Source organism: Oxyura jamaicensis, chromosome 12 (genome assembly GCF_011077185.1).
Source record: "Oxyura jamaicensis isolate SHBP4307 breed ruddy duck chromosome 12, BPBGC_Ojam_1.0, whole genome shotgun sequence".
Lineage (NCBI taxonomy): Eukaryota > Metazoa > Chordata > Aves > Anseriformes > Anatidae > Oxyura > Oxyura jamaicensis.
In genome coordinates this window covers 331,194-351,354 of record NC_048904.1, presented here as the reverse complement: position 1 = coordinate 351,354, position 20,161 = coordinate 331,194, and the positions used below count along the sequence as shown (strand labels likewise).

The 20,161-nt window shown below is 38.1% G+C and overlaps 1 protein-coding gene across 23 annotated transcripts in view; it reads right to left on the bottom strand.

Moving 5' to 3' along the window:
• The window catches only part of ERC2 (ELKS/RAB6-interacting/CAST family member 2), a 537,199-nt gene extending 518,653 nt beyond the window's left edge, over positions 1-18,546 (bottom strand). For 22 of the 23 annotated variants that reach the window (XM_035338170.1, XM_035338171.1, XM_035338160.1 and 19 more), the window contains exons 1-2: positions 18,296-18,546; positions 1,143-1,941 (exon numbers count right to left, since the gene is read on the bottom strand). In XM_035338170.1, coding sequence (XP_035194061.1) covers positions 1,143-1,799 — 657 coding nt within the window. In that variant the 5' untranslated portion in view covers positions 1,800-1,941; positions 18,296-18,546. Of the gene's footprint in view, positions 1-1,142; positions 1,942-16,430; positions 16,925-18,295 lie in introns of those variants that run through there. The other variant, XM_035338161.1, reaches the window with a different exon arrangement.
• Between the last annotated feature and the right edge of the window lie 1,615 nt (positions 18,547-20,161).

The following is a 20,161-nucleotide window of genomic DNA, read 5'->3' as shown; positions in this document are numbered from 1 at the left end:
AGGCACACAAACTGTACCTGGATCAAAGAGTACTCGGTGGAGTTCTCATCATACACTTGCTCTAGCCTATGAACTTTTAGATGTTGCTAGCAATGTCACAGTGGGCTAGAAAGACTTTTGGGCTAACCTCAAAAGTTTTGTGTTATTTCCTTACGTAGTAAGGATTCATATTCACTGTACTGAATTCCTGATCAAGAACCCAGTACGACTGGTGTCAATCAAGACCAAGCTCATTAGTTCCATGGGCATGTCCCTAAATACCTAAGAATCAGAAAGTTTGGTGAAAAGTAACGATGATCATAAACTCAGAAGTAAATTAAAATTTTCAGTTAGTGCTGTCTGCCAGCCAGTGAAGAAGTTTAGATTGGGAATCTGGAAGTAAGAGAAACAGGACTGTGTTTTTGTCTGGGAGAAGTTAACAGATGGTCTGAAAAGGAGCAGTTTTAGTAAGACCAGCAGCCAAGAAGTGTGTGGAGACAGCAATATGATAATTTTTTGATCTACTCAATGCCACCGTTTTATATTACTTTGTGAAAGAAAATAGTCTCATGAAGTGTGACATTATAGCTTTACTCTTTTTTATATTTGAAGTACATATTTACAAGATGGTCTTTTTCTAAGACAGGTCTCTGAAGCATTGCTGGTAACACCACTGGAACATCATTCTGTAACATGCAGAATTATAAAAGATTCCATTTTGGAATTTAATATCACTTCATCTTTTAACTTAAAAAAAAGCTAGACAGCTAAAAATCCCTATACAGTTCATGCAAATATGCTTCTGGATGTTTGTTTAAACTTTTGTATAAATGCTTCATGCACCTCTTCAGAAAAGGTTGCCAAATATATTTATACTGTTGCTAAAAAAATACACTACAGGAAGTCTCAAAAATAATAAAATAAGCTGGTGATAAACAATCATTCTCTTCAGCTATAACGTGAAAGAATGCTGCATGGAGAAAATTACAACCTGCATTCAGGTTCTTATTAGTGTCTTTTTCTACTGTTTAACAGACCAATGCAGATAGAACATAAAATTATTACTATTGTCAAATATGTTCCAGTGTAGGATGCAATATTATAAGCAAAATATCTAGTACTTATCTTTGAATCAACAGGAAGAAACTTAAAGAATTACTTACCTGATTTTCTTCATGGGACACTCTCATTTGCTCTTTAAGAACTGACATTCTGGCTGCTTCTTCCTTTCTCAATACTCTTTCTTTCTTTAATTCAGGACTCCAGAAAGTTTTGATGCTATTCATGGAGGATCCCAGCTTGCTGTCTTTAATGTCTAGTTCTTTTCTGAGAAGATCATTCTCCCTCTGTAGATCCTTAAGCTGAGCCTGCAGGTCTAACATGGTACTATCTCTAACCTGCCTCAGCATAGAAGGAACCTGATGGTGATGATGGTGTGAAGATGTGGTCAGTCCTCCATGCTGATCAGTATAAGAAAGGACGTCTGTGTGGGACAGTCCAGCTGAAGCAATATTAGGACTGCTCCCCATAGCTGTTACTCGACCGCCATACACAGCTCGATTTGTAGCCCTTCCAAGAGTCATCGTGCCCTTTGGGAAAGCAGTAGAAGCTACACCTTCATGGTCACTCAGATACATTGGTCCAGATGTTGCATATGCTGCATTAAGGGACTGGATGTTCTCCATTGATAATGTCTTACCCGTTCCTCCTCCTCCTCCACTACTTGTTCGCCTGTGGCCTAGGCGAGGAGATCTTGGCAAACGAGGAGACCTGGAGGGACTTCCTTCTAAGTTGGTGATTGTTCTTGCACTTCCATACATCTTTATTCTACTTCGAGGTACTATTTAGTAAGAAATTACTAACAAAGGTGAATATTAAACTTATAATTCCAGCTAGAAATATTGGCAGTTTCACTGCATTCTTCCAGTAGGCAAAAAAAACTATTCTTCCAAAATCAGATACCTAGAAGGGAAGAAAGATATTACAAAATAAGTAAGCTCCCCCCATTTGGCAAATAAGTTTACAATGAGGAAAGTAATGAGCACATATCATTTCTCCTAGAGTAATTACTTTTAAAATTTATAATACATTCTGTATTTAGGAGACCTCATCACAGTCTACAACTTCCTCGTAAGGGGGTGTCGAGAGACAGGAGACCTTTTCTCCATTAACACCAGTGACAGGACCCGCGGGAACGGGGTTAAGCTGAGGCAGGAGAAATTTAGGCTTGACATCAGGAGGGGGTTCTTCACAGAGAGGGTGGTTGCACACTGGAACAGGCTCCCCAGGGAAGTTGTCACTGCACCGAGCCTGTCTGAATTTAAGAAGAGATTGGACTGTGCACTTAGTCACATGGTCTGAACTTTTGGGTAGACCTGTGCGGTGTCAAGAGTTGGACTTGATGATCCTTAAGGGTCCCTTCCAACTCAGGATATTCTATGATTCTATGATTGGATAAAATGCATTTTAAAACTAGTTCTATACAGACAAAAAAAAATGCTGATTTCTTTCTTGTTAAAATACCTTGACATTTTGACTTAGTTTAACAAGCTTTATGTTGCAAGAAACACCATGGACACAAAAATGCATATGAGTTGGTAAGTTAATGGACTTAAGTGACTGACCATATGAATTACATAAAGGAGAGAAACAATAGTTGTTGCTGGCATTACGAACCACCCAAAACACGGCATTACATTTTCAAGAGACAGTATGACAATAGGAATTCAGTGACTCTGTGTTTTCTCTAGTAACATTAGATGAAGAGAAAACAAGGAAATAGACAGGGGTTTTATTTTGTGTTTAGATTAATAAAGAGACTTTGGATAAGAAAAAGGAGGAAGAAAGCAACATTCTAATAGCTCAGCTTTACCCTGTAGAACCATTTTAGGAATAAAAATTCAAAAAATACAAGCTGATTTGAGTGACTATTTCTTCCTAAACAATACAATACAATATTACAACACATTATTTGTTAAATGAAGTACTGATTTGCTAACATTTGTTGTTAATCAGCTTCTCAAGTAAATGTTACATGACAATAATCTAGGTTTTCATGCATAAAAGGAGTCCCATCCCCCTCCTCCCCCCATACATATTACTGAGATAGTTCTATCTTCATAACTTATTTAACCAAACAGACCAATGTGGACCAGCTGTTCTTACTGTTATCAAATACTATACTACTATTACATATTTACCAAGTTTTGAATAAGTTTATTAGCTTTATATAGCATAAATATCAATATACAAGTAAGACTTCAGGATATGGTAGGCCTACTGATTTTTTTAAAACTAATCTGACTGTCTCAAAAAGATCAATGGTATTAATTGAATTGGTGCTCTTTAATCAGATCTAGTACCATTTAATTCAAAGGCAGTTGGAGGAAGAACCAAAGGTGGATTCCATTAAATCCTGTAATTTTAACCATTCCCTCACAGCATCCTCATTATCTGTAATTTCCTAAATATCTGAAAAAAAAAATTATGCAGCATAAAGTGTTTAGAAAGGCAGAAGGAAGCTTTAATGTTATTTTTTTTAAAGTAATCTCTAGGGTACTAAATACTCACCAACAATTTCAGCATGAAACATTACAGACACTAACAGTGTCAACAAACAAGAAACACACTGAGTTCTCCACTGACCCCCCCATTATCGCACATAAAACACACACCACATGGCATACACAAATTCTAAGAATTGCTTTGTATGCGCTACATTTTCATCACATTTAATAGCCAGCACAGTCAAAAGCATTTTTTTTTTTTTATTTTACCTATGATGATGCATCTGAACCAGCTGAAGCGTCTTACCTTGTTCAATTTGTTTCAACTACTATAATACATCAGTGGCCATTTCTGTGAATTTTCACCTCTCTCCCAAGAGGTGCATCACGAGCCATGGTATTCATCAGTGGAAGGCACTGCACTACACTGAAATGTTGTCAACAACGCCACTGTGGGTGCTTGGAAAATATGAGAGTGGTATTCATTCAATATTAGTAATTTGGAAACTCTGAACTCTTTGTACTGCACCCAGGCTACTCCATCAACATTTATTCCAATGCAAACATTACTAACTTTCACTGGCCACTAAGGATAGCTCACAGACAGAAAGTTGAAAGTGCCAATTTAGGAATAATCTGTAGGTATTTATCTATTTCATTTGCAATTCATTGCCTATTACAATCTGATTGTACAGACCACCTGTCTCTGAAACAACTTTGAAAAAGGGAAGCATGTAAAAGTGGGCCTTCACCTGGAAGTACATACACCTGAAGTTAACGATAAACCTTGAGCATTCCTTTGCGGCTGTGAAGAGTCTCAGATACAGGAGAAGCCATCTACCATTGCTTTGTGGAAGACAGAAGAAAGGCACCTACACCATTCTGTACTTCTTATTACTTATATACAGTAAGCCTGGCTTTAGGAAGATTTATGGTGTGTCTCAGTGCATCAGGAACTGGAGACAATAGGCAATACCAGCCTCAGGGCCTCAACAATTGCTGCAGAGATCATTATCTACTCACTGGAAGAAAAGAGGGAGTAAGAGAAAAGATCCACTTTACCCTTCTCTTCCTTCAGGACTGGCTGGAAAAGAACTGGTCTGTTTGAGCCCAGGGTGGACAGGAAAGACAAATGATTCTGTCTTGAAACTCTATTTCAAATGATTCTGTCTTGAACTCTATTGCTTTTATATCAGCATTTTAACTTATGGCAAAATAAATAAATAAATAAAAATAAAGAAGTGCTGTAAAGTAATCCTTGAAATACTGGGGGGGGGAAGGATGTTAAACTAGAGCAAAACCCTTCCATGACATAATACGAGGGGTGGGAAAAAAAAGACAAATGGAATCAAGTAGAAACAAGAATTTCAGCCTCACAATGGGAAGGATGGGAGAACTGTAAGACCTATGTATACACTGTACCCACAACTACAGAGACAACCCTTCCTCTTGGGAGGAGGCCAGAAGGTACAGGTCTTGCAGTATGCATACCAGAGCATAAAGGAGCTCCCATACAACTCATGAAGACTGCATCTCCCTTCCCTCAAAATTTCACTGGAAAGGAAAAGTCACTCAAATTCATTCAGTCTGCTCTGGCATAGACAGCAGACCTACTGAATGTGTTTTCCCATGAATGAAAATGTTCTTCTGGGTTTTAACATGATATAATAGGACTAGAAAAAAAGCAGACAATTTCCTGTCTCAACATTTTCTTACTTTAGAAATTGCTTTTTAATGTATACCTGTATAAATTAAGATAACCATTATTATTGTGACTTTAATATTTCAGAACACAGCTGTGAATATAACTACATAAAAGTATTCAGAAAATTAAGCATATGTTCTCATGGAAAAAACCTCGCCCACTACCCCACCCCTTATGCTCTCATCAGCCTTGAAAATCCAGCAAATAAGAAAGTCTGTTTCAGGCTAGAATACTTTGTGGTGGGTGTTCTAAATTCAGCTTATTTTTCACATTTCTCTCTCATCTCATCACCTGCATTCTACAGACAAAAACAACACGGGTTCAACATTATCCACATCGTTTATGACTCCAACACTGTGTTTTACTTGCCTTTTAACTATTTTTTTTTATAAAGAGAGTTAAAACACAATACAATACTAAAGTAAGCTGTTTCACTTCATTGGCTTCTCCAATGCATTACTTTTAAATTTTATATAATTACAATTTCCTCAAAATACTGTCTTCACAGAACCCAATAATTTTTCACTGATTTTTTCCACCAGCCCTTCCCCAGACAAGAAGTAATTTCATCAAGAAGCTGTTTAAACAAATCAGTGCCACCAAGATCAAAGTGACAATTTTCTACATTGCATTTGTCAATCTCTGATATCATAATAAATCAAAAGAAATGCATAGAGACATTGTAATTGAGCCTCAGAATTGATTGGGAGCTATTTTACTTATTTCCTAAACTCTGTGAATCATGGTGGTTCAGTTAAAAAAGGGAAACCAGATCTTGCAGGACAAAAGCTCATGGTATCTGAACAGACTTTTTTCATGAAATTAAATTTCTTCTTCATTCAGTTCAGAAAAGTCACAATATGTTGTTACACTGTATGTCTCTCCTGTAAAATACTAGGCCTAAATAGCACAGCATTCTCAGATTAGATATTCCAGGCTAAGGCTTTTGAGCTTTGCTGCACGTAGCCACAGTGCACACAATTCTCACCAGTTTCTCATGAAAGGTTTCACAAACAGGCAGGTGCCAGACAGCATGCAGTCTAGCTATTCCACAGCAGATTTAACAATTTTATTGAAAAACATGATCAGAGCACACTATGCTGGAAAACACCATGAAGCATGGCAAGTTTTCAGTAACTAGATACGGGACTGGAGATAAAACATGGCAAACCTTTCCTCATGAGATATTCCCATGATAGAAAACATAACATGAGCAAATATTCACACGGCACTCAATAAACACACTGACTACTAAATGTAAATCATCTTAACTGTACAGAAATCATTCTTCCTAGTATTAAGAGCACCCAAGTATTTTTAACGAAGGATAAAGAGGGGTGGGTTTTTTTTGCTGTTATCAGGTTTGGTTTTGGTTGTTGGCTTTTTGTGTGTGTTTTTTTTGCTTAGACAGGGGCATGCTATTCTTCTCATAAGGTAAGTGTTCCTGTTTCCCTGTCATGAGCCAATAACCAGTATTTGAACATGGAGGCACCTTCTGACTTTGCATAAAGTTATCTCCCATGAGGACTGTTTACACCATCCTCACAGGCAAGCAGGGGCAGAACAGATCACCAAAAGGCAGTTCATGTAGACTAAAATATCCTGACAATTACGCTTAGAAAGCTCAGGCCCAATTTTGAGTTTCTGTCTCCGCTCTGGCCAGAGACACCTGGTCAGCAGTAAGTTTGGATATTAGCCAAATACTTAATGGCTCTGTAGGACTACTCACCAATACTCACATTCAGCCAAGAGCTCAAAGATTTGTAATACTGATGAAAGCTTTAAGAGAGCCCTTCCCTTACAGCTATCCTCCCCAGATAACATACAGAGACAGCTAAGTGCAGAAATTATCAGATATTTAATATACTCAGTGGCTTCCAAACTGTCTAGAACTGTTCAGTACTATAAAGCTCCCAAAATATAAAGTGAAAGCAACAAAATAGAAAAACTAAGAGATGATGCAGAAGATACATTCTCCACTAGAACTCATCTTCCTTACCTTACACTCTGAGACACTACCTAAGGAAGAAGGTTCTTAGAAAAAATTCTGCTCCATAAATCAAAAGTCCTGGAAAAAGAGTATGTGTGTGTGTATGCATATGTATATTTATAAGAAATAATTATGTACATACTCTTAACAGAAAAACAGCACTGTACACAAAAGCCAGGATACACAGGTGTATTTCAAGTAGAGAGTGAGAGCCAGAGATAATTCTGGCATACCTTTTTCATACCTTGGTATTCGTTTTAAAAAAGAATACTTTCTTTACTTTTTTTTGTCATATGTGCTGCTTAAAAAAAACAAGCATCAACAAGATGCAAACTATGTATGGAGAACCAAAAGCTCCTATACAGTATGCTTCCTTTATTCAATCTAAGCAGCACAGCATGTTTTCTTTTAATAAAGTAACAAAAAGATAATGAACAAAATGTTGGTTCATATGGGAATTACTATAAGCCTACATTGTTTTATTAAAAAGAGCAACTTTTTTTTTTTTCTTTTTTTGCTATTTTACCATTACCAGGCAAATCACATGGCTTGTTTTTCCCCCATTTTTTAACCACAAGAAAAAATCCCAACCAATTCTTCCTATTAGTCTGCTATTCTGAGAACTTTGAAAAATAAAAGATGATATTGCATTTAACATCATGTATCTTCATTTAGGTTCCTTTGAGTGCTAAGTCCACATTTCTAAAGTAAATGCAAATTTTACTATAGTCTCCTACAGTTGGTTTATATTTAATTGTCAATAAGCATTAATTTCACTACTTTTTTTTTGTAGGTAATTACACAACTAGTGCCTATGTAGTTGTGTACAAAGTTACAAAGTCTGTTTTGATCTTGCAAGTTGGTAATGTCCCTCAGCTCCCACTGATGCTAAATGAAAGACTCAGCATTTATCACATCACAGCAATAGCTCATCACACCTGCCTGGCTTTTGTTTCTATTTCACACTAAAGAAATAGTGCATGAAGAAAGAAATGGCTGCCAAATACACAAATACATGGAAAAACTGTAATGCAATCTAATGTTGTCAGGTGCAGCAACAGCAATTAACACTCATCATGCAATCAGAAAATGGAAACTGCAGCAATGGAAATATTTGCTCAAAATGCAGTATTAAAAATATTGAGTAGCAAGCAGTTCTGACTGAATTAGCAGGATTGTCCATTATATTACTCTTGAGTATAGTCAAGTGAAGAGTCAACAATACCTTTTCAATTCCCTTTCATAGGAGTTTCACAATTTTAAAGTAAGGCTAGTGTTCATCAGAGGTACAACACCTCGCAATGCACCAGCTTCTCTCTATTACAGTGTTAGAGACATTGCAACCGTTTTCAATCAAAGTGAGAGCTAAATATTAATTAGAAATGGGCTTTAAATATAAGTAATATTTAAACTTCAACTCACACCTGCATTACTTTGTAACTTTAAATTAGTCCACCTCCTCACTGGAACACTAATTCCTAACATTTTCTCTCTAATGCTTCCACTCAAAGAAATCTTTCCTGCGCTCCTGCATGTGCCAAAAACACCTCCCTAGAGTTTCTAAAATGCTTAAGGGAAGATAGTATTTTAAGACTTTTTTTAATTGTGTCTAATACTGAAGACCTGAAGACAGATCACAGTATTAAAAAAAAAACAGGTTCTTCAGCCAAGCAATGTCAGAATATCAGTGCTAATTTTCATTGGTTTGCCAGAGAACACGCTGTATCCTTATAAAAGCTATAGGGCTATACATATCCACCAATTCTTGTCAATGGAAGTTCCTCGAGTTTGCACAGCAAGTTATCTCCCAGCTAAGACTATATATCACTATCCAAATTTATTCTAATTTAATGGTTATTCAAAAGAAGCAAGAATGTTTGGCCTCATCCTTTGTTTAACATATTAAGCACTGAAATTAACAAAGCATTGTTAAAAGTAAAGTTTTGAATATAAAAGGCAAAAATGCTTATTTTAGTTTATCAAAGCACAGTCCTGACTTCAGTGTCAATGATTTGTTACCTGTCTGCTCTCTCTTCAGCTTCTACTGTTAAGCTCCTATTTTTGTTGGAAAAAAAGAAATCACAATTATTAAAAGAAAATCGTATGTTCCAGACCACTGGAAGCATCCTTACAATTTCCATCTTCTCAGCTTTCCTGCACCATAATGACATTCTCAGGATATACAGATACTTTTAAAGGTTAGGCAAACATTTGTCTTTCAGAGAAAGAGTTCTTAACATTTTAGTGTGCAGGTGTCTTCTGTGCTAGCTTATATTCACTGTGCCTTCCAAAGGCTCCTGCAAGTGTTTGTCACTTGCCTCTTACTACTACCTCACCTCTACTCTTACTTCTTCTCCCTAAGAAAACTCATTTATTAATGAAAGACTACATTTACAAACTCAGATCTTTTATGTCGGATTATTCTAAGGCACCTGGTTATCCAGACAAACAGTATTTTTAGTTTAGTGTCTACTAATTAATGTAAAAGTTAGGTGTCTTTAAAAAATAACTAAAATGGTCTTTTTTGAAAGAAAAAAAAAGACATCATTTTCCAGAGTATCTTAAAAATCAGGCCTACGGACCAGCACAATTTTGCTTTACTTTTGCCAAAGTCTACCCAGCTTGAGTGACTATTTAACAGTTTACAGAAATATTATCTTTGTTACAGATTTAATTATCTATTTCAATTGAGAAGTTAGAGCTTAAAAATAAGAACAATCTGAGACAGCATGAAAGTTTTATAACACAAACTAGAACAGTCTTGTTCTATGATTTCTAAATAGAGACTGGCAAGAAATCCACCTTTTTTTTTCCCCTTCCTTTTAACCAATTCATTAGCAGTTATACTTATTAAGGACAAAAGACTAATTTTTAAAGCTTCTTTAGCAGAGCACCTGTCCTCAAGAAGGACATGAGAAATGCAGATAAAGTTGTTGTTTTTTTTTAAAAGCAATACAACATTTTTCATTATTAACACAGGTAAAGAATCAATTTGAGACTTATTTCAGCTCAAATTTCCACTTTTATAATTATGTTTAAAAAAAAGTAAAGAAAATAGTAGGGTAAGGGAAAAAAAGTTTTAAGTCAGAAATAGTGTATTTATATTATAACTTGAACAGCCAACCTTTTTCTCAGCTGAAGTCTCATTTGCCTTGGAGCATCCGAAGTGCAGCAAGTAGGTCAATTCACATTGCAACTTCATATTGCTAACTTATTATCTAGTCCACATTTCTGCTTTGTTTGTGAGCAAGGAAATTTGAAATGTTTGGGATATTTTTTTCTTTGTCAAGGGTTCAATCAAATGTAATGGAGGTAAAGGTATAATTTAAAAGTCAACTCTTCAAACCCGTAGGCATGCTAATGACACCTAGTTGTGATACTGACAGAAGTCTTTAATTTTTTTGTATAGTCTTGTGCATTCATTTTTCTCATTCACATACTCTGGACTACTGGAGCCCACAAGGAGCATAAACAACACCTACTTATGAAAACAAGCATTATTGCAGATGTGTGCAACATTAGCTTATGCAAGCTTATGTCATCATGCAGGGAAGGAAGATAGGCTAAGGATCATTACAAAGCTTTTGGAAGGAAGAACAAGTGTGGAGAGCTGCTGTGATGCTCTGGACCTTGCTCCAAGAGCTTATAGAATTAAGGTGATGAAAAGTCTGTGTTTGATCTTCAAAAGTGGCACAAATAACAGTTTCATTAAAGTTACACTTTTTTAAAAAAAAGTCTTAACATTTTTAATAAACGTGTTTATATTAAAGATACTGCTTCAAGCCAAAAGCTTTTGTAAACGCTAAGACATAAAGCATCGCCTATTATCTATCTTTCCCTTTGCTGCTATACATGAGAGCAGACAAGGTTATAAGCAATTAACAACAAAAGACACAGAATGAACCACTAGAACAATGTCATGATATTAAATATTTCCTTACAAATTCCTTACAAAAGGATCAGGAAGAGTCACTTGGGATGGATCAGGAATATTAATAACGTCAAAATACACATTTAAGAAAAATCAAAGTAACTATGGCCACAATGGTAGAATACCCAAAAAACTTGTTAAGCATGGTCATGCAACAGCCAACATCTATATGTCAACACTCATACCAATACTTTTTGAAACATAAGGCCATTTATCTGTTAACATATGCATATATTAAACACATTAAAGGCAGCAATTAATTTGTTTTAGGAATAAAACCTAAGAACTAAAAATAATTTACAAGGAAATTGACTGAATTTATCATTAGACTTGCAGTTTTGTTTACTTTAATATTAGATATGTTTATTAATATTCTGTCATATACAATAATGTAATAATTTTCATTTTAAGATGTATTTCAAACTCATGTCTTAGAAATAAGAGGTACTTCTACAAAATGGATTATTTTCTATTGAATTCACTCAGGCTACCCACCTGAATGTATTAAACACAGGCTTACATGTTTACAGGATAAAGCTACATTTTTTTTTTTTTTTTTGCTACAAAATTGACTTTTTAAGAAGAAAAACAAAAGGATAGCCATACGATCAGCTTCCTATGGCTATGTGTAACTTCCTACATTTTCAACAAAATTGGATTAGGTAAAACTCAATTCTTAAATATTGGGAGGTACATAAGCTTTAGCACACAATGCTAATTATGCACTCAGCATTTTACATTTCTTGGATTCAAAAGTAGCAATATATATATACGCAATTCAATTATAAATTAAAAAGCATACAATTGCACATCCAGCTTGCTTTGAAGTTAACAGAATTCAAAAACATGCTGAACTTCTCGCCTCTGTTCTCCTCACTAGGATATGAGGGTTCACACATTTGAGAATCGTACCAAAAAATAATAATAAAAAAAAACATGGCTGTGCCTCAGCCACATTAGATCAAAGTCCTCCAAGGAGTGCAGGCTCTGCAGGTGATAGAGGTGATTTAGTAGGTTACCCCTCATTCAGCATAAAATCAGCACCCTGAAACTGTTAGAAGGCATTCCACTTCTGCAGCTTGCTTTATTTTTTTCCAGAAAAGGCCAAAAGGAGTTCACCAACCACTTCTGGTTATCAACAACTTCAGAGCATGACCCTATCTTCCACCTTTGCACTGGCACTGAACCCATCTCAGTTGAGCATAACCATGCCAACTGACAACTGCAAGTTAGAAGTCAACAGTCTGTCACTGAAAGTGACAAAGAAGTCACTGGTCAACAAAAGGACATGGTAAAGCAAATTGTTCTTATTTGTCCGCTAATCTGAGTTGTTCAAAGAACAGAAGAACTCTATTCAACAGCAATATATTTTGAGGAAAAGAATGCATTACTACAAAAAAATAAAATAAAATAAGGAAAAGTTCACACTGTCACAGAAATAATACAAACCATAACATTTTATAAACAAATGAAGGATTCAGCCATTGCACATACAGATGTAATGAAACGTTCTTCTTAGCAGCTTACCTGTAAATTAATTTTACTGACCATGAGAAGTGCTTAGTTAACGATACTGAAAACTGAAGCAGCAGCAGCACAACCTCCAACAGGATTCAACCCTTACTTGACAAGCAGGAATCTGTTTCTAGAAATCAGAGCACTATAGTCTCCAAGTTCATTTAATTTGCTATTTTTGTGATGAGACAAGCCAAACAGATGCCAAACAGTGTAGCTGTGAGTCTAGACACAATAAACCTCCATTAGAAATTGGAATGAAATCACTGGAGTGTTCTCTTAGCCTCTCAAAGTTGGTAGAATAGTATGGTCAATAATGCAGTGTTCACTCCATGCGGCCTGAACTATTTACTTGGTAGGAGATTGTCCCACATTTTACCAATCATCTGTGCAATGTGTGATCTGTTGGACTAAATTTAGGAACAGCAGAAACTGTTGTTTGTATACTTCTTTCACATTCTTAGAAATAAATTGCACGTTACACCCAGCTAGGCAGTCATTAGTCCAAGTTTGTATACGTTGCTTTCTCCAGTGACCTCCTCCCTGAAGTCCACGATTATCCCAGTAACTACAGCATATCAGTTTCATGTGTACCTGCATCCTTTATCTGAAGTTTCCACTCCCAGCAGTTCTCAAACAATGTGATTTTTTAAAGTGATTTAATTCTAGATGTTTCTCATACTTTTCCCTACCAAAGACATTTATTTACCATTTATGTAGAACTTAGCTGCTAGATATTACTTATGCACTGTGACTTTATAAGGATAGGCTAATGCATGCTAACACATGACATGCAAGGAGAAGCTTAAAAAATGTTTATTTAAAGCTGGATTTTATCTGAAATCCTTTGTTTTTTAACGAAACCACACGTTAACATGTCTGAAGCTTTATTTCCACTGAAGGCCAGTCTATAAAATGAGTTTCTAAGCTAATTTCATAATAGTCTAGAAAGCTGATGTCCCTTTTTAAATGCCTGATCCTAAAACTTCTCATAAAAATGTATGCCTTGCTGAACATCCAAATTGTCAGTTTCCCTCACATCCAAACACAACTTGACATTCTGAAGTGTACCTCAAATTCTTAGATGCATTGCAGCTGCACTTCTCAAAAAAGAAATCCTGACACCACAGATCTCTCATTCCTATTGTAAATTAAAGAGATCATAGTGGTATTCAGCTTTCTAAACATGTAAATCGTCCATCTCAAATCCTACACTTCTAATATCATGAAGGAATTCCAGGTTCCTGTGGACAAAAATGGTATGGCAGTAATGGAACATTATCCAGAGAAGTGCTAAGACAGCTTTGCTATGGTTTTCTTCTTGGCCAGAGCTCAGCGCCAAACAGACTGGAAGGAGAGGAGGTTGGTCTTCCTGATGGTTACAGCTACTCCCAAACCAAATCAGAACATTTTAAAACTGCTATCACTAAACAAATCACAACAATTCCCTGAGATTAACAGCTAAGAAAGCAAGATCAAAACTTAATACTATGCTACCAACATTAATTCATGAAAGACATTTACATTTGCCTTTACAAATGAGCAGTGGATATTTATGCTCACAAGCTTTCTTGGCCCGCACAAATAATCCACATTTGGGGGGGGAGGGGAGGGGTTGAGGAGGGGAAGATATATCACATCTTGCACATGAGAAGTGACAAACCATCATAATTCTCTATTTCAAAATGATTTTTTAAATATAAAAATCATTACACAAAAAAAAAATCAAATGTTCTGAAAAAAGATTTAATCGATGCTTCTGCTGGTCTGCATTTGCATTTTTTCTCACTTTCACACAGAAGAAAAAGCACAGTCCAGTTCATTTGGATAATTCCTTATGTTTACAGCTTATTTTTCCATTTCTCAGCTTTCCCTTGATCAACTGTGATCCTTAAAAAAGGAGATATATCCTCATATTGTTTTAAAGTAATTCTTGCCCTTTTTCTCGGACTTCATAGGAAATAAGCTAGTACAGCTGTTGCAAAATAAGTTGAGAAAGCCTCATCATTGCTAAGACTACTCAAAATCTACAACTTATATTGCAAAATTTTAAAGCAATCACAAACCTGAGTAAGTCACAAATAAGCAGTCACTTTACAAAATGTATTTCAGTACCATAGTAGTATTTCCAATGTGAATCTGAATAAACATCTCCATATTATACCCCTGGCATCCTTCAAACTAAATTTAACTGAAAATATAACAAATGCATCATACTGGATAAAAATATAGTAAACACCATAGGAGATACAGGTGGGAGAGCATATATTGTCTTTGGAAGTCATACGCTGGCTGGTTGCCTCACCCTCTTTGAGGATGAAACAACCCACTCCTTAGTGCTAGTCACCCCTCAAAGGTCTGCAAGCACACCTTCCTAAAGCAAGAAAATCACTCTGAGCAATCTCTTACAAAAGCACACATGCCAAATATCTCATTCTCTAAAAATCAGGTATATTCCACATTCTAAAATGGCTGAATGAGTTCACTTTAACTCACTTTGCTACTAAGATTATTGGCACGCAAAAGATGGGGGGGACTACGGGCATGAGTAAATATACCTCATGCTATTGTTCACCAGAATTTGACCCAGCATTTGTCTGTTAGTAGAGTTGAAGAAGAGCCCATAGAACAGAGAAGTGGTGAGATAGGTCTCCTCCAAATGGAGCTGAGACAGCATGTTAACTTAACAGTGAGTTCAAACACTACCCAGCAGAAGATAAAAAAGGTCCTATGCTCAGGAAGATCAAAGGGAGGGGCAATTTCTAAGGCAAGGAACTCAGTAGGAATGGAAAAGACAAAAAGATGCCTCAGCATGCCAACTTTGTCCTTCATTCTTGGAAGGAAGGGAAAACATTACAGTAGCTGAATCATCTATCTATTGGGACCAAAAAATAAAACATGCATCTTATTTCAAGACAAAATACACTTTCCATTCACAAACCCATCTTTATATTTATACGGAAAAAAAAAAAAAAGTAAAACAAAAAACAATTAGAAAACCAAAGCACTTGATTTCAATGCTAGAGTAAGGAAAGAAAAGTATCGTTGTCCACAATCAGGAAGGCAGCCTACCAGCCCAGTTACCCAACCACCTGAGCACGATTAAAACAGGACCTACTCAAAGGTAATTGCAGCCAAGTCTCCTCCACACCTGTCATACTTTCCCCAACACACAAACAACCTTTCTGTCCTCAGCACTACCCTTCAAAGTTATTTATTCCAACTGTTTTTGCAGTCAGTACTTTTACCACCCACTCCCTCAGGAAAACAAAGCGTTTGGGAGAGGACAACAGCAGCACAGCCTGCAGCCTCACCTTCCCTCGCTAGCAAAATGTTACCTTATTCCCCTTGCAGCTGAAGTTTCAGCTCATTATGTTTATCTGAAGACTTAGTACTACATGAGTTTAGTACAAAAAATAAACATCAGTTCTTAACTGGAGTATCTTCCCCACTCTGAGGGCTCTTGCTGGAGATGCAGCACACAGCTTCTCCCGCTAATCCTTCTGAAGAAGAAATGATGTTCCCTTCGCTCACAGAACCAAAAGTCACTCCTGTTTTCCTCAGTTTCTTCTAGAAGAGGAATAGCTACCTCACCTTGACACCAATGAACAGTGTTTTATATAGGGCTTCCAAATTAAAGTAACGGTAATAGATTTATCTAAAGCACTAAAGAGATTTGGAAAGACTACACACACCTTAGTACAGTCACTTCGCAGGAAGCCAAGGTTTACAAGTTCCTCACACTAAGAATAACCAACCTTTCACCACATACACATATTCCTTAAGAGAACCGTAGGCACTTACCATTACACGCTCCCGGCGTGCAGAAACAGATCCTAAAAAAAGCCTCTTTTCTCCTTCAGACACAGAGAACTAAGAAATCAGGACAAGCACCGCTCAAGCGGATGAGACCGTGACGGGACGGGAGCTACAAAAGCCTTCACTCTTCCCCAGGGCAGGCGAAGAAAACCCCAGCTCGGGAGGGGAGCTGCCTGGCCCCGCGAAACGACCTCAGCGGTGGGGCGCTGAGGGGAGCGGGCAGCGTGAGCTGAGCAGGCGCGCGGCAACCGCCCGGCCTCCGCCCTCTGGCGCCCCGCTGCCTGCAGCCCCGCTCGGGGTGCTGGGGAGAGCCGAACCCGCCCTTCTCCTCCTTCCTCCTCCTTCTCGCAGGCGGCTGGCAAGGCAGTGAGGGGCGTTCCGCACTGAGGTAGACAGAGGGAGCCTCTCCCCCGGCAGCGAGATCGCCACAGGGGTGCGTTGGGGGCCGGCGGGCGGGCGGGGCGCTCCGCTGTCACAGATGTCACAGCCAGGAAGGTGGCTGGGCTCCTTCCCTCCTTCCCTGCCTGCCTGACTGAGAGGAGGGGACCCCAGCGGAGTCCCCCTGCCCCTCGGGCTGCGGGAGGACTCCCGAGAGGGCACCCCCTCGGCAGCGCATGGAGGCAGCCCCCAGCCCCTGAGGCGGAAAGAGGGCGGGCACGGCCGCCGCCCTCAGGGCAGGGCGGCAGGAGGCCGGCGGGGCCGGGCCGAGGGTATTTGCCGTCCTCGATGCCGCCACAGGGAAGGCAAGTGGCAGCGGAGAAGCCACGGAACAGAACCTTCCCCGCCCTTGGAAGGAGGGAGCGGGAGAAGTGCCTGAAGGGGCCGGGGTGTGAGGCGGTCTCCCTGCGTATACACACGGGGGATATGAGGGGGAGAAAAAACCCACCCAAATCCCAAACAAACAGTTAAGTGAAAACCCTGATTTAAAAAGCCAACCAGCAAACCAACCGTGACAAGTGGCCTTTTCCCTCCTCTTCGCTGCACTTATTGGCCGTGCTTATTTGCAGCGAGCTTGTGTCTGCCAACGCAAGTGGCCGGTTGCAGTGTCCATCAAGGGGGAAATGATCAGTTCGCTGCTAAGGGAGTATATTCCCATCCATCATCACGGGGATTAGCAGGTAGCTGCCTAGAAATCAGTCACACACTAATAAAAATATATATTATTTATCCGCCATATTACAAAATTGCGCTCTCAGCAACATATAGATGATATATAGATATATAGAAGATACAGAGATATATAGATATAGTCCTTGATGAATGGATTGCATGGATTTTATCGTTTGCATCGCTCTTGTCCTACCTACAATGATCTTAAAAAACAGAAATCACACAGCATCCTAAATGAGCAAACCCAGTAAGTATTCATTAATCATATAACTACAAAATACTACCCTGCTAATTTCTGGTTTCCCTTCGTGAGACACTAAAAGGGAACAGAAATATCTTTTTTTCCTAACACAATTTTTAAAACACCAAGCATTATCCGGTTTCTAGATATAAAGCAAGGAATTTCTGAAGCTCGTCCATCATATTCTAGAAGAGTTAACAACGATAATATTTTTAAACACTGGGCACAGAAAATGAGACTCCTATGGCTGCTTTAAGGAGAAATTGCAAGAAAGGTTTCTGTCTGACGATTCTGTAGGGAGAGGCACTCTTACCAGGAGATGTGGACTTGGTCCCATTTATTACAGTGTATTTCTAAGGCAATATAAAAAGCCTCTTCTGCGATGTCATTGCCAGTTTCAACCATCAGACAGTTGTAGAAAGCAATAAATAGCAAATTCCTTAATTGCAACAGATTCACAGCAGTGCATGATAGCCATATTCTCGTTTAAGCCTCTCACCTTTCAAATCATTGCATCTGTCTTTCGTCCTCACATGGATTTTACAACATCACGTTGAGCTGACATCTCGTTTGCTGGGAGGAAGGAGGCAGCAGTAGAGCCGGAGAAGCCGAACACCTACGAGGCAAGGAAGAGAGGGAACCTGCTGCAGTCGGGGGAAGGCTTGTGCGCTCCTGTCCCTCGTCTTTCTGTCCCTCGGCGAGTCTCCCTGTCAGCTGCGCACCTGGCTGCCTGGTTTGCCCTCAACATTCCCAGCATTCCCGAGGAGCTGGGGCTTCAGCCTCGCCGAGCAGCCTGCCACCGGGGGCAGCAGCAAGTTCCGCCGGCAGCCGGGGCGCTGCCAGCGGCAGATCACGTATTGCAAGTGCATGTCTTTCTCCGAGGATTTGTCCCTGACCATTCACTGCACACTCTTGGGTTCCAGTCCGCACCCTGTAGATGTCTGAAAGTGTGTTACTCATTGTGAAACAGCCTAAAAATACACCGGTGTCTGCATAAAGCTGCAGAGGAAAGAATGCTTTCTTGTTCACCGAAGGCTGGAAATACTCAAAGCCAGGTGCTTCAGAACATGGTACCTAAAATCCATTATACCTAGACAGATATGAAAAACCTGAATTCGAATTTTGGCTTAAGTCTGAAAGTAATTAAGAAGACATCCATAATAATTTCTGTTGAAAATCCATTAAAAAATAATAATTTAAAAAAAATGCACAGATTAGATGCTATATGAAGCTTGAAAACTTTTTCATCAGAAAACTGCAAACTGCATTAAAATTACTCCTGACATTTTTAGTTTTGTATTAAGAGGAGTGAGGGAAACCTTTGTGAAATCATCACTGTCTTCTTGCTGTACAAAATTCTTTTTTTTTTCCCTCTTCTATTTTTCCTTCTTTCTCCATATTGTATTTTCTATGGGTTTAATTGCTCTTGATACCATTATAATTGATCAGCCTCAGTTCCAATATAGCTTCATATCTTACTCTACACAGAATATCACAATTATATTTTATCTGCCTTTTCTTAACTTCACTGCTGTGACACCTTTTAAGGAGAATTGCAAATCCATGGTTATCTTACTGTAATATGTATCTTACTCTCTTGCTTACATATGGACCTATAGGCACATTAATGAGAACATTAGTGAGAAGAACAGCTTATGTGGAATTTCAATTAAAAAGTATGACAAATGCAATTGATTTCAACTGATCATATTTCAAATTAAGAATCACTTCATTGCTGTATTTGCATTATCCAAAACTAGCTTAAATACTTTGCCGTCGTGAATATTTATTCAAAGATGCAACTGTTCAAAACAATGCTAGAATTCAAATCATGGTAAAAATAGTAGCTTTTTAATTTATTTTATTACAATATGAAGCATGTATTTTTTGTGAGTTCAAAGTACTGGGACAAACTAAAATACAAACTTCAGTTGCTTTTCAAAGCCACCTATTTACTTGAAGACATTTCTGTTAAAACAGTTACAAAAACATGGACAGAAATGATGGACAGAGAGAAACTGTTCTGGAGACAGTTGACCAGAAGGGACATGGTTCTGTATACAAATAATTTCACTTGGTTTTAAAAGCAAACAGGAAGTACTCTTTTGTGCTCTTGAAGAGTTAGCAAGTCTGCAGCTGTAAGGAAATGGACAAACGCTATAAAATATGGGTCACTGCACTGAACGCTTCACAGCACAAGTATCTGTTTTGAAAATCCATTGCTTAATTTGGATTTGGTGTGTGATAAGAATATCTTACAGAGCTGTCTCTGTATTGCTAATACCAATTCTGTCTCAGTCCTGTAATGACAACAGGACTTTTGTTAGAAGTAGTGTCAGCTGCTGACAGTTTTTTAAACAATATA